Genomic DNA, 13,349 nt, shown 5'->3' on the forward strand with positions numbered 1-13,349 from the left:
ACACACACACACACACACACACACACACACACACACACTCACAAGCACACACACACACACACTCACAAGCACACACAAGCACACACACACATACCTCGTCTACTCATCCCACACCCTAATAACTCCATTGGACCTTTAGCTAGAGTTGAGTCATTTAGTCTTGACTGGTTCTCATTTGTCTATAACTTGAAAACTCATGTTGAAACTGAATTGAGTTGATAGAGATAGAGATAAGATCTGTTTGATATAATTAGGACCTTTGACTTTCCCCAGACCATATTAAAACCTAGACCTAGAAAGCTCTGGACCCTAGCTAGAGCCTATCTATGACTACAGTTAATTAGAGCCTATAACAAGGGCCAAGAGTTGATCTGGTTAGGTTAGGGGTCAGGAAAAACTCAGGGCCCCTCGTAATAACATCTTGTTAACTGAGATTTGGTGATGCTCAGTCTAGTCTGTTCACTTTACCTCCAGGAGACCATTTCATATTTAGCCAACGGATATAGCTACTTTAGGGTACCTATAGCTTTAGGGTAGGGTGGTGTCCCTGTAGTTTAGTAGAGTGCATCTGTTGTAAATACAAATACACCAATATCACCATGGCTACTGATAACAAGTAATCTCTAGTGCCACGGCGATGTGTGTGCGTGGATGTGGATGTGGATGTGTGTGTCTATTACACACCTGTGTTGGGGTGTGTGTGAAAGTCGTGAGATGACTGTGATGTATAGTTGTTTCACTTATTTTAGGCGAATGTACTTATTGTAAGTCGCTCTTGATCAAAGCTGTGTGTGTGTGTGTGTGTGTGTGTGTGTGTGTGTGTGTGTGTGTCCTTGACTGATGTTGGACTCCCTGGACTCTCCTTCCCTCCGTCCTGTTGCAGCTTGAAGAGAGGTACCATAATTCACTGATAGTGTGCAACGATATCAGACAAAAATACACATGAATAGTACCATAAACCACCAAGGGGAAAAACTGACACGCCCCAGGCATCCTATCACAGACTAGGGTTCGGTCAGCCATAAACAGACCTTTTTTCCATTACGGTTAACTTCTTAATCTTTTTTAAAAAATCTAACTTTTATTCATACAGGTTAGTCTGAGTGAGAGAAAAAACAATCTCTACGAAAGGCCTGGTTTAAGAATGAATGAATCAAATAAAATCAATCTTCATTTACAGTGCATTTCACAGGTCTCAACACTTATATATTTTTTAAGGGATACAACCTCAACTGTCTCCCACCCACTAACTGCTGGTGCTAATATAGGAGTGACAGTAGTGACCGTCTGCATATAGTTAGAAATACTGAACATCAGTTTGAGTGATTGTAAGCCATTAGCCACAAAAGTGAGGTGAGAAAAGGGGGTCATGCTTACTACGTCATATCTGTTCTGTCAGCCGTAGCTTTATTTAGAGAAGTGAACAGAACATTTCCTCAAATTAACACAAACAGCACGTCATAAAAGCATATCAATGGACATTGGATATCAATGGACATGAACATTTTATTGCTAGGAACACTCTGAAACAAATAATGGCATTTAGACCTGGCTGTCAATAAACGTTTTATAGTCTTGTTACACAAACGCCTCACCCTATCTACCAACCTGTGCCTGGTACTACCGCTGTCATGGCATTCTCACGCACACACGCATGTACACACCACGCACACAAATGCGTAGGGGTTCAGGAGGAATCCTTCCGGAGGAGGAGATTCTTTTTCCAGCTCAACAGCTAGAAACTGCATTTTGGCGCACACTAAACTACATATCTGAATGGATACATTTTTTGGGCAACTTTGCTAATGTCCCTCCCCAAAAATGAACAAGCTATATCAATGTAATTCAGTCATATCATATGGACAATTTGATAGAATTCTTTTTTTTAAAAATCAGAATTCATTAATTAATTTATTGTGATAAATGTGCATCTCTCTCCCTCTGTCTTCCTACTCCCAATGCCCCTAGTTTCACACACACACACACACACACACACACACACACACACACACACGTCCATGTGTTTCATGTCTCCCTCACAAATCCAAGGGTAGGCTACTACATCCGAGAGGAGTAAGCATGTACATGCTGAAATGGTTTACCAATATGTACCGTATATAATAATATATAATGGGACAGTGAAGCATTTTTTCTTCTTTTGGCTCTACACTCCAAAAAGTTTAGTTAAAGGAGAGTTTATCAGCTTTTATTTGATGGCATTTGTATACTTTTTATGCATAGTCCCCCTATTTCACCATGGTCATTACTGAGGTTACATTTCAGTTCCCTTCAGAGAGCATGTATGAGAGATGTCTCATTTCTCACCATTACAAAATAAGCAACAGTTGTTGTTACATTGTAATCATATACAATGCTTTCCAATGCTTAAGCCTACAGTATATACATTTCAAGGCACATTAACAAACCTGACTTGTGATCAACTTAAAGATCAACCTCTCCTGTCACCGTACCACCTTACAGACAGTCAGACAGTGTCTATGGAAGACCGTCACAGTACTGTCCATACACCTGTTCCATTCAGTACTGTCCACTGCGGAGGGGAGGCTGGTGGAGACAGAAATCCCCTGATGTAACTAAGCATTGACTGGTGTGTGATTGCTGTGGTTCTTGCTGTGGCTGTATGTGCCACACCCTCTTGTCTATGGTTAGTCTTTGTCCCAATATCCACACTAACACACTTGTATACAGCAACACACTTGAATGCTTGATCATTACATCACTTTATACAAGTAAGCAAGAGTGGATAGTGTGTGATGACAGTTTCAGTCCCTGTACTGTCTGTGGACCCTGAATGGGAGCCCGTGTCCAGGGATGATGACATCAGCAGTGCGTAGCGCCTCCTGCCGGTGCGTCTCTTGCACTGCAGGGTTCTCACTCAGCTCCCGCCAGCTGTCATAATCAGCGCAGCACTCAAACAGGTCCCCAGCAACAAGCACTGTGCCAAAGGAGGTTCCCTTCACAAGCAGACTCACATCTCGCCCTGTGTGGCCCGGTGTGGGTACTATTGACACCTAGAGGACACACAGAAGCGTTGCAACGAGGTTGAATTTACAGCAGACTGTAAAACACATTGAAGACTGGGTGGAAGCAACGTCGTTTCAAAAGCACAGCAAATTACTAGCCAAACTATTCACCTAGCGTGACAGTGACAGTATGGTCAATCAATAGTAATACTGAATACATGAGAACACATACTGAAGAATCGTATTGGATTCACGGGCGTCCTCTAACTTACATGTTCATCAATGGGATGCGGCGTTCCCTCAGCCAGCTGGTTCGGTAGGTACCGATCCCCCTCACTGATGTCACACCCCACAACTACAGTTGCTCCAGGAAACAGTCCCAGATTCCCCACGTGGTCGGAGTGCCCATGAGTGCCTACCACCAAGTTGATGTCACCCGGGTCCAGACCCTTTTCCTTCAGCCGGGTCAAGAGGAAGTCCCGGTCCCACGGTCCTCCGGTGTCCACCAGGATAGTCCTCGGTCCCGTGAGAAGGGATATGGTCCCGTCTGCCCGGAACGATCCGTCCAGTTGGGACAGACAGTAGCCAACCTTGAGCACCGAGATGCAGTAGGGCTGGCCCGCGATGTCCAGTTCTGTGTCTGACAGTTCGGTTCTTTTAACCTCAGTACTGTCGCCAGAACCAGCCTTTACAATCGTGTCCATCTTTGCTTCAAAACCTGTTATTGCTTGCTAGCCATGGAGCAAATTAATAAGCAGTAAAAGAAACATGTATTTCTATTACATTGCCACGGGGTATCTACTTTGACTCACATTTATGTTGACAGTATCAGTTCCTACGATACGGCAAGAGGGACAAATGTATCTTCTCATTCGAAAAATAGCGTGGTGTATTAGAAAGGTATTTGGCGTCATCAACTGGATTGAGTTGTGGCGTGATCCTCAACTGGCCCAGTTTCGCACAACACTCCTTGGCCTCAATAAGAATCTAATAAAACATAAATACCCGTTATAAAAATAATAATAATAAAATAAAATAAAAAAATTAATATATATATATATATATATATATATATATATATATATATATATATATATATATATATATATATATATATATATATATATATATTCACCAGTCGAAGTCCAATCCAACGGACTGAATCATATAAACATCTCTGAAGGTATTCAGAACATAACAGCACTTGAGAGCAAAGCAGAAAAGCAGATAAGCAAACTTACTCTTAAAAATTATTATTTGTGTATTTTCCTTCAGATTTTGAATGACTAATCATATAACAGGCTGTAGGCGGTTATGTTTTAGATTAGATTAGATTAGATTCAACTTTATTGTCATTGTGCAGAGTACAAGTACAGAGACAACGAAATGCAGTTAGCGTCTAACCAGAAGTGCAAAAAGCAGAAAGTGCAATGAACAGTATATACAAGTAGTGCAGTATGTGAGCAGTAAGTAGTGCAGTATAGTATAAGTAGTGCAGTGTAAGCAGTAAATGAATAGCAGTAGCATTATAAGCAGAATAAATAGGTTACAGTATGAACAGTGTAGCAGCATATGAGCTGTATAGGCAATGCAGTCTAGCAGTATATATGTATTAACAGTAACAATAGGGTAGATAGCAGAATAAATATAAATATGGAATGCCGTATGAACAGTATAAACAGGTATAAACAGAATGTACAGATGTGTGCAGTGTATTAACCGTAGTATTAAGAAAATATATATATATAGGGATATGTGCATTATGAACAGCATAGACAGATTATGAATAGTATGGACAGGTATGTACAGAAGGGCAGTGGTATGGAGTAAGAGCAAGTAGAGTTACTACTGTAAGAGTAGTGCAATGTCGGGGGGGGGGGGGGGGGGGGTGCAGGAGTTGGTCGGTTGTCACCTAGGTGCAGAGTTCGTGTTCAGTAGGGTGACAGCCGCAGGGAAGAAGCTGCCTCTGAACCTGCTGGTTCGGGTGCGGAGAGACCTGTAGCGCCTCCCGGATGGGAGTGGGGTGAACAGTCTATGGTTGGGGTGAGAAGTGTCCTTGACGATGCTATGTCTCAAATGAATGGCAAAAACCTCAAAATAGTCAATGTCATACTAGATTGATTATTATTATGAATGGTAGATTATTAAGTATTAAGTATTAAACCAACTGTTAAACTAAATCTTAGTTCTCTATCAGTATTTATTGCCTTCTAAAAAGATGCTATGGAATATACATTTGATGCATCTTAAACACTGTAGACTACAACAGGACTAGGAATAGGGTTAGGGTTAGGGTTAGTCCTTCTCAATGAAAACTTGCCAAGTCAACCTACTGTATTTGAACATGTTACTATTCTATTCAAATATAGATCACATTGTATGTCCTTGTGATGAAATTAAGTAACATTCGTTTATGTAAAATTGTTGTAATAATGTTAAGTTGCGATGAAACAAAGGGGGAATTGTTGTTGCCTGTATAAAAATAAGGAAGTGTTTACAACTTGTCATTTTATCCTGTTACTGGCAAACAAACTACAACTCTTTTCATTTGTTCTTACCTGCATCCCCCCATCCTCTGTGTCTCTCATTCCTTCTCTACCTCCTCCTTCTCCTCTCCAGGGACGATGCAGCCCATGCAGGAGCCTAGTCGTTCTAAACCCTCTCTCTCTGGTCAGGGCAACATTCTAATACTGCTGAATAGCCTCCTCTACTGTCTTACTTTTCTTCATTCAGGGTTCAAATGATTGGGATGTAAGGCAGACAGGTAGGTTCCGACCATGGTTCCAACCCCCAACTGTCCTCGCCCCAATACTCCTACAGTACATAGCCTCCTCTCCTCTTTTGTTTTGTAAGATATTTGTAAGGGAATTATCAATGAGTCAACTGATATGTTCCCATGACCCCAGCGGAGGGCTACTGGAGGAGGAGAGGGTGGAGAGGGTTCCATACCCTCTGGGCATGCAGTGAACCCCAGACCAAGCTCCCAGGGGCCACCATGCCTCGCCTGGTGGGGGTCTACCTGGATTACAAGGAGGGCCAGGTAGAAGGACACCTGGCCCTCCTCGTAATCCAGGTGTCCTTCTACGACGTGGAGAAGCATGCTCACATTTACACGTTTTCTGAGAAGTTCAAGGAGAGCGTGGTTCCTGTGTTTGCCTGTCTGGATGGGGATACCGTGTTTCGAATTGTGGAGCAAAGGAAGCCGTTGTCATCATCATCTGTTGTCAAATGAAGTTGTATACAATGCTCTGCATTTAAACTCCACTCGCTTCGTTTTCAAAAAGCATTGGAGGAGAATATGTAAGGGGAGGAACCTAGATCTTCTCCTCCAATGTGTTTTCAGTAGGACATGAGTAGAGAATGGAGGAGAGGACTGAACCAGAAATTATACATTGACAGACTGTGTTTTCATCATTATTCCTGTTTGTTTATGTCACTTTTAAGGTTGATACTGGGATTAAATCATAGAATTAGATGGATTGAATGACACCATATTTATTTTTTGTCTTTTTGTTTATCACTGCACCTTTTTTTAATGACATTTGAAGTACAACACAATAAAGAAAAAATATGTCATTAAACTGCTGATTTGGAGTGTGTCTCTATAAAGTGTCTTATTATTCCAGAATGCACCCATGGACAAATATCATTGAATGTACCACATGCGAGAGGATCACCATAAGATCCGGAACAGTTGTTACTGGCGAGGTTTCCACTCAGAGTAGAGGAGCAACTATTGTGTGCACACTGCAACGCACGTCACATATCCACAATGGCAACCACATTGATGGATTCACTGAAGGGACTCCTGCTGACATATTTTATGCCAGAATCATGTTACGACGAGTTTTTCCTCAATTTAAATTTTCTGGATGGTGAGTACAGTTTTTGCATAACTTAATGACACGAGAAGATCAAACTTTAACGATGTTTAAAAGAAGAGCTTGGGGCGACTAAGGTAGACTAAGACACTTGCTAGCTTGGCTTCCAAAAATAACATGACTTTGCCCTCTTGCTTGCAATCTAAATGTGTACCTCACTTACTTTACCTTGTCTAATAAATGTTTAGCTGTAAATAGAGATTTTGGAGTGTTCTCCCAACCTAGTTACTCATTATCTTATCAATGTCTGAGCAATCTTATCTAGCAAGTAGCAATCGAAGTTATTAAGTGTCTTCCTGTTACAGTGTCTACGAATACCTGGACAGATGGTTACATGTATACGTTCTCTTCTCATTGCCATACACCCATGGCTAGTGGTCACATTGATCACTCCTATACAATCAGCTTGTCTCATGAATTATGGTGTTTGCTACTTTTTATTTAGACAGGACTGAGTCACTCTAAGAAAGAATTGATCATGCCCGTGACAAATGAAAAACGATTTGTTGTGACAGCGCTTAGAGGCGGGGCTATACACAGGGTGTGTGTGATTGGATGTTGATGTTTCCTCAGTTCCCCGCATCTCTCCAATGTTATAATGGTGAAGAGTTACATCGCTGGAAATACTTGTTCAATGATTGGTTGTTTTTGTCTTCTGCAGTGCCATGTCTGAAGATTGTCCTGAGCAAAGGCCTGGGGATGGGTATCATACTGGGATCTGTCTTGGGTAAGAGCTCTCTCCCCCCCTCCCCCTTTGTTTACCTATCTTACTCCCTACCTTTTTCTCACTGGCCTCTATTTCTTGTCCTGTGCTCTCTCTCTCTCTCTCTCTCTCTCTCTCTCTCTCTCTCTCTCTCTCTCTCACCCTCACCCTCACCCTCTATCTACCTTTCCTCAGGATGGAGAGTGATATCTTGATAGTGTTACCTTGTTAACACTCTTTGTGTCATACATGACTTTACAGAGCACATCTCTCCCTCTCTGTTTCCCCTCAGTAAAGCTACCCCAGATCCTGAAGCTGATGGGGGCTAAGAGTGCAGAGGGGCTGAGCTTCAACGCTGTCCTGCTGGAGCTGCTGGCTATCACAGGCACCATGGCCTACAGCATCGCCAACAGCTTCCCCTTCAGGTACACACACAAACACACATGGACATGCAAACATGCAGATACACACACACACATACACACACAGTGTAGGTTATTTGGAATCATGCTCCTGTGATGAGGTATTCCTGCCTCCCGTGATGAGGTATTCCTGCCCAGATATAGCCCTTGTACCACAAGGATAACCTCTCAATATAACGGTTTACGTCTGTGGTGTCCATGCGAGAGGTCCTCGGTTTAAACCTGAACACACACGCACACACACACAGGCACACACACCAGGATAAAAGGCACCATAGCCTACAGCTTCCCCTTCAGGTACACACACACACACCATTTAGGTTTCTCAAGTTGCAGACAGTAGCCATTGAAGCTAAAGTGTGTCTGTCTGTCTGTGTCTGTCTGTCTGTGTTTTGTTCCTCAGTGCCTGGGGAGAAGCTCTCTTCCTCATGTTGCAGACAGTAGCCATTGGGTTCTTCATACAGCACTACGGAGGGAACACTGTCAGAGGTAAGTCTCGGAGTTCAACTCCATCTAGACCTCTTAAACAGCCTTAACACAAACACACACCTTAAACCAGAATACTGCTCCTGCTAGAGTAGTTGATGTCAGGGTTGGGGGTCAATAAAAAATGTGTATTCACAAAGTGAATTGATGTATGAGTTGAATTTCAATTCACTTTGTTGACTTGAGTGTGAGTGAAGTGAAATATAAATGGACCTGAACCGTGTGTGTGTGTGTGTGTGTGTGTGTGTGTGTGTGTGTGTGTGTGTGTGTGTGTGTGTGTGTGTGTGCGCGTGCGCGCTCCCTCCCTCCCTCCCTCCCTCCCTCCCCAGGTGTGCTGTTCCTGGTAGTCTACTTCGGCCTGGTGTCTGCCGTGCTCTCTCCTATCACCCCACCTGCTGTTGTCACCTACATGCAGGCCTCCAACATGCCAGCTGTCATCATTAGCAAGGTACGTGGAGGTCAAGGGGCAGGGGGTTAATACATAATTTTTATTGCATCGGAGTAAGAGTGTGCGGCTTTATGCTTTTCTTTGAATTGTTGCCTGTCAGCCTGCACCTCTCCAAACCAGGTGTGTGTTTTCCTTTTTTCTGGGCAATAAGCAAGGGACAGAAAATAGGATTTCATATCACAGTTAGTATGCCATCTATTATGACCTTGTAGTAAACTTAGACAAGCAAATGAAAGTCACACACACTTTGCAGAGAGAATTTATTTCACCATTCCAAAATGTTTATGTTATTCCGACATTGTAGCATGATGCCTTCACCAGGATGTTATATTAGCATTTAAATATATATTTATATGTGTGTATTTATTTATATAACAAAATGGGCTTGTACACATATTGATATAACAAGGATAGTTATTGTTGTATGAACCTGTGGTTTCAGCTGATCCAGGCAGTCACTAACTTCCGTAACGGACACACAGGACAGCTGTCTGCTGTCTCCATCTTCCTGCTGTTCGCTGGCTCCCTCGCGCGCATATTCACCTCAATACAGGTGTGTGTGTGTGTGTGTGTGTGTGTGTGTGTGTGTGTGTGTGTGTGTGTGTGTGTGTGTGTGTGTTTTGGAACTGGAACCCCTAAAACCTGATCCTATTAATGAATTCCCATCTTCTTCTTCTCTCTTCATCCAGGAAACCGGAGACTCCCTGATGGCCCTGACCTATGTCATTTCCTCTTCCTGTAACGGCGTCATCGCCGCCCAGGTACTCTACTACTGGAACAGCAGCCCAGAACTGAAGAAGAAGGAACAGAAGAAGAGACAATAGACAGGGCAGGTGGATATTGAAATAGAGTGACATAATAGGGCAAATCTCAGATAATACCATATCCCCAATATGGTGCCCTACTTTTGACTAGAGTGTGTGGCCCTGGTCATAAGCAGTGCTCTATATGGGGGATATGGGTGTTGTTCCTTATTTGTACACACTCATACACACCAATACAACATACAATACAACATACAAACACGTTGCACTCGCCCCACTATAGCCTAGGCTTGGACCAATCACAGCTCCATTACATGCTCCCAGACCAAGGACCCTCTCCCTCTGTTCCAGACTTCAGTGATACAGCAACTACATTATCCATTTCAGGACCACAGGCCTCAGACAGGCTTACACAGATGTTTGTAGTTTTGCATCAATGTTTTAGCTCAGGGAATGAAAGGTTAGACCCCTTGTTACTTTGTTCTGATCATTACCTCTATTACCCTTTTCACACTACTAAGCTGTGCTGTGCTGTGCTGTGCTGTGCTGTGCTGTGCTGTGCTGGCCTGGCCTGGCCTGGCCTGGCCTGGCCTGGTTACGTATCCACCATAGTTGCTGTAACAGTGCTGGAAAGAAACATGTGAAAAGGACATATCCGAGCCAGCACAGCATGGTTCGGGTTAGCTCTGTAGTGTGTAAAGCCCCTATGAGAAACTAGAAATGCTGGCACACTCCAAACAACATGTTGTTTTATCATTCCCCTCAACCTACAGTATGTTCCACCCCAACAGCACTATGTTGGTCGAGCCTGATTGAATCTACGTTACAACACTCAATCAAGTAGCATCAAAGGGTCAAGCTATAGTGGGGTATACTGTGAACTTTTGCCAGTTTAAGATAAACATTTTGATCTTGTTTAGATAGGTAGGTCAAGTTGTTGAAGCTTTGTGACCTGGGGAGGATCAAGGAACTCTACTGAATCATGGTTTTGTATTCCTTTGTCGTTTTCTGTTTATTTCTTTGTCCCTGTAACACTGTCAATGTTTGATGATGAATCACATACTGTAAGGATTTAAAAGGAGTCCAAGACATGAAATAAATAATAAATTCCACTGTTGATACACACAAAATTGGGAGCAGAAGTTTGGGGCATTATAGTACGATCTTAAAGTCTGATTTATCTGTCTATTTTACCTGTTGAGATTCAACCTCTGATTATAATGAAGTGCTGTGTACACTTTAATGGGCTGCATGTGAATGCTACGGTTTTGTAGTGTGCCAGACCAAGACGCTCTGACAACAGAGCTTGAAATAAGGGCTAGTTTCCTGGACCCAGATTAAACCTAGTCCTGGGTTAAATACCATGTCCAATGGAGATTTTTCTCAGTTGAATATGCATTGTAGTCCAGGAGTAGGCTTAAAGAGGAACTGAAGTGAAAAAACAGCTTTTTCTCTCAAATGGTCTATGTGGCCTCAATAATAGTCATATACATCAATCAGTCATATACATCAATATTAGCCCCAAAAGTGACTAAAAAGTATAAAAACAATAACGATTTGTATTTTTATGGTTAGGTTTTTTCTTTTTTTCTGAGAGCGTGATTGGCGGTGAATTGTGGCATCCCAATTCACCCTGAGAAATGTTGGACTTTGGGTGGTCCATCAAACCACACCTCCAAGAAACAATCTCGTTCTCAAAAAAAAAGGATAGGGAAGGAAAATCAAGGCAATATCAGACAGCCCAAAAAGGTTTTTTCTAAATGTGAAAATGAAATAAAAGATCATTTATTTTTGTTGGGAATCTCTTGTTATTCCTCTTATACAGGTTAGGCTGGTTTGCTGGGCACAGATTAATCTTAATCCTGGATTTAATAACATTAATAGAAAATCTCCTTTGAAGATGTATTTTATTATGTATTATGTAGTCCAGGATTAGTCTTAATCTGTGTCCAGGTTAACCAGTCCTATGAGTCTAGAATGGTTGAGTGTGATTCATGTGGAGGCCATCTAGATGGAGACAGAGCTTCACAACCAGCCTCCATGATCCCACATCCACACTCTTTCTCTCAAAGTAAAGGTATTTCTATCTCAGTTACGGCCCAGTTTGCTATTTCATGACAAGAGTCTAAATTAGAGGTAATGTTTCGTCAATTAATGTAATCTTGTGTAGGTTATTGAGCAGGGTCAGTTTCTTGTATTCTTTTGTGATTTTATGATTAGTTTTCTCTGCTTTCCCATCTTTGTGATGTCATCCTTTTTTCTCCTCTTTTTTTCTCAGGCCCTCTTTACCATAACATTATTTTTCACTATGTCTGTCGATCAATCGCCCCCTTTCTATGTCTCTTTTCTTTTCACTTTATCCCCCTCTCACTGAATAGACCCTTCCCCCTCTCCTCTCGTCCCTCTTCCTCTTGCCCTCCCTCTCTCCAGTCCCTGACAGTAAAGTCCCCCCCCCTTCCAACAAACCCCCATCACTGACACCCACGGCAACCAAAAACAGCCACAACTTAAGAGAAATTCAGGTTTCTTAAAAAAGGACTAACACCCTCTCTCTCTCTGTTCATCTTTCTCTATTTCTGCACAGTATGACTTTCACTCATCCTCTCATTGTCTTATCACTCTCTTTCCTGCTTATATATCACTCCCTCACCAATTTGTGTGCTTTCTTTTATAAAGATAATGAAAGAGAGGAAGGAGGAGGAGCTAAATGACAGGGAAGGAGAGGGTGAGTTGAAACAAGTGTATATGTAGGATAGAGAGAGTAATCTTGACTGGAAAGCCAGACAGTGGAGCAGGAGGGAGAGAGAGGCCGTAATGAACAGAGTTTGGAGAAGAAAAGGAAAAAGGAACATTTAATCGAGAGGGAGAGAGAGAGAAACAGAGAGAGGGCCCTGCAGACCTATCTGATTGTGTTGTGTGTAGATGGTGCGATTCGTAGATTTGTTAGTCCACATCACCTGCGACATTCTTCTTGGGAGGTCTGGACTTAAAGGGCTAGTCTCGTTCCACTGCTTGGGAGATTTGTCTGCGGTTCTTCGAGCATCGCAGATCGCGCAGTAATCTCTTTAATGTGTGGCCCAGTCCTTATCTACCTGATCATGGGCCTGCCTGCATTTCCCATCGCCCCTATCTGCTCATCTGTAGAACACGCCACTACCCCACCTCTGCGGGGGTGTCTGATGAGTGAATACCTGCCCTGCTGATAAGGCCTTTTCCCTTTCATCTGACCGAATGGTTTAGTCTCAGTTCTAGGGTGAGGTGTAGCAAACATGTCTTCTTTTGTTTACCATCTAATCACCAAAAATCTATGTTTGTGATATTATTTTAGCACTAGGGAGTTCCAGAACATACCTACACACGTGTACACGTACAAACACACACACACTCAAACATACACACACTCAAAACACACAAGGCTTGCTGGTCCTCCACCCCTATACATACACACACACACAGACACACACACACACACACACACAAAAACAACATACACAGCAAGGCTTGTCGCCCACCTGCCCACCTCTCAGCCCCCCCCCCCTCCCATACCTAACCCCAGGGTGTGTCTCCTCTCTCTAGCTCATTAGGGTTACCTGTCACTCTCACTCAGAGGTTGGCAAACACTTCCTCTATTAGGTCCATTATGGGCCTGTCTAATGTCTGC

General features: G+C 42.7%; 2 protein-coding genes across 2 annotated transcripts; one reads left to right on the top strand and one right to left on the bottom strand.

Moving 5' to 3' along the window:
- Window positions 1-1,441: 1,441 nt before the first annotated feature.
- On the bottom strand, window positions 1,442-3,803 carry mblac1 (metallo-beta-lactamase domain containing 1). Its single transcript, XM_083668060.1, has 2 exons — window positions 3,257-3,803; window positions 1,442-3,032 (listed from the first exon to the last, which is right to left on the bottom strand). The coding sequence occupies exons 1-2, from the start codon at window positions 3,686-3,688 to the stop codon at window positions 2,784-2,786; spliced, it is 681 nt and encodes a 226-aa protein (XP_083524186.1). The 5' UTR covers window positions 3,689-3,803; the 3' UTR covers window positions 1,442-2,783.
- A 2,949-nt stretch (window positions 3,804-6,752) lies between these two features.
- mpdu1b (mannose-P-dolichol utilization defect 1b) lies at window positions 6,753-11,481 on the top strand. The gene is made up of 7 exons (XM_083678221.1): window positions 6,753-6,859; window positions 7,527-7,592; window positions 7,861-7,993; window positions 8,394-8,479; window positions 8,806-8,924; window positions 9,367-9,477; window positions 9,614-11,481. The coding sequence occupies exons 1-7, from the start codon at window positions 6,757-6,759 to the stop codon at window positions 9,746-9,748; spliced, it is 753 nt and encodes a 250-aa protein (XP_083534347.1). The 5' UTR covers window positions 6,753-6,756; the 3' UTR covers window positions 9,749-11,481.
- The last annotated feature ends 1,868 nt before the right edge of the window (window positions 11,482-13,349 follow it).

The sequence above is a fragment of the Argentina silus genome (assembly GCF_951799395.1).
Source record: "Argentina silus genome assembly, chromosome: 1".
NCBI classification, from domain to species: Eukaryota; Metazoa; Chordata; class Actinopteri; order Argentiniformes; family Argentinidae; genus Argentina; species Argentina silus.

Coding starts and splice junctions, on each gene's coding strand:
- mblac1 (XM_083668060.1), bottom strand. CDS start 3,688: ATGGACACGATTGTAAAGGCTGGTTCTGGCGACAGTACTGAGGTTAAA. Junction 3,033..3,256: donor CGCATCCCATTGATGAACAT/GTAAGTTAGAGG, acceptor TGTGTCCTCTAG/GTGTCAATAGTACCCACACC.
- mpdu1b (XM_083678221.1), top strand. CDS start 6,757: ATGGCAACCACATTGATGGATTCACTGAAGGGACTCCTGCTGACATAT. Junction 7,994..8,393: donor GCCAACAGCTTCCCCTTCAG/GTACACACACAA, acceptor TTTGTTCCTCAG/TGCCTGGGGAGAAGCTCTCT. Junction 9,478..9,613: donor GCATATTCACCTCAATACAG/GTGTGTGTGTGT, acceptor CTCTTCATCCAG/GAAACCGGAGACTCCCTGAT.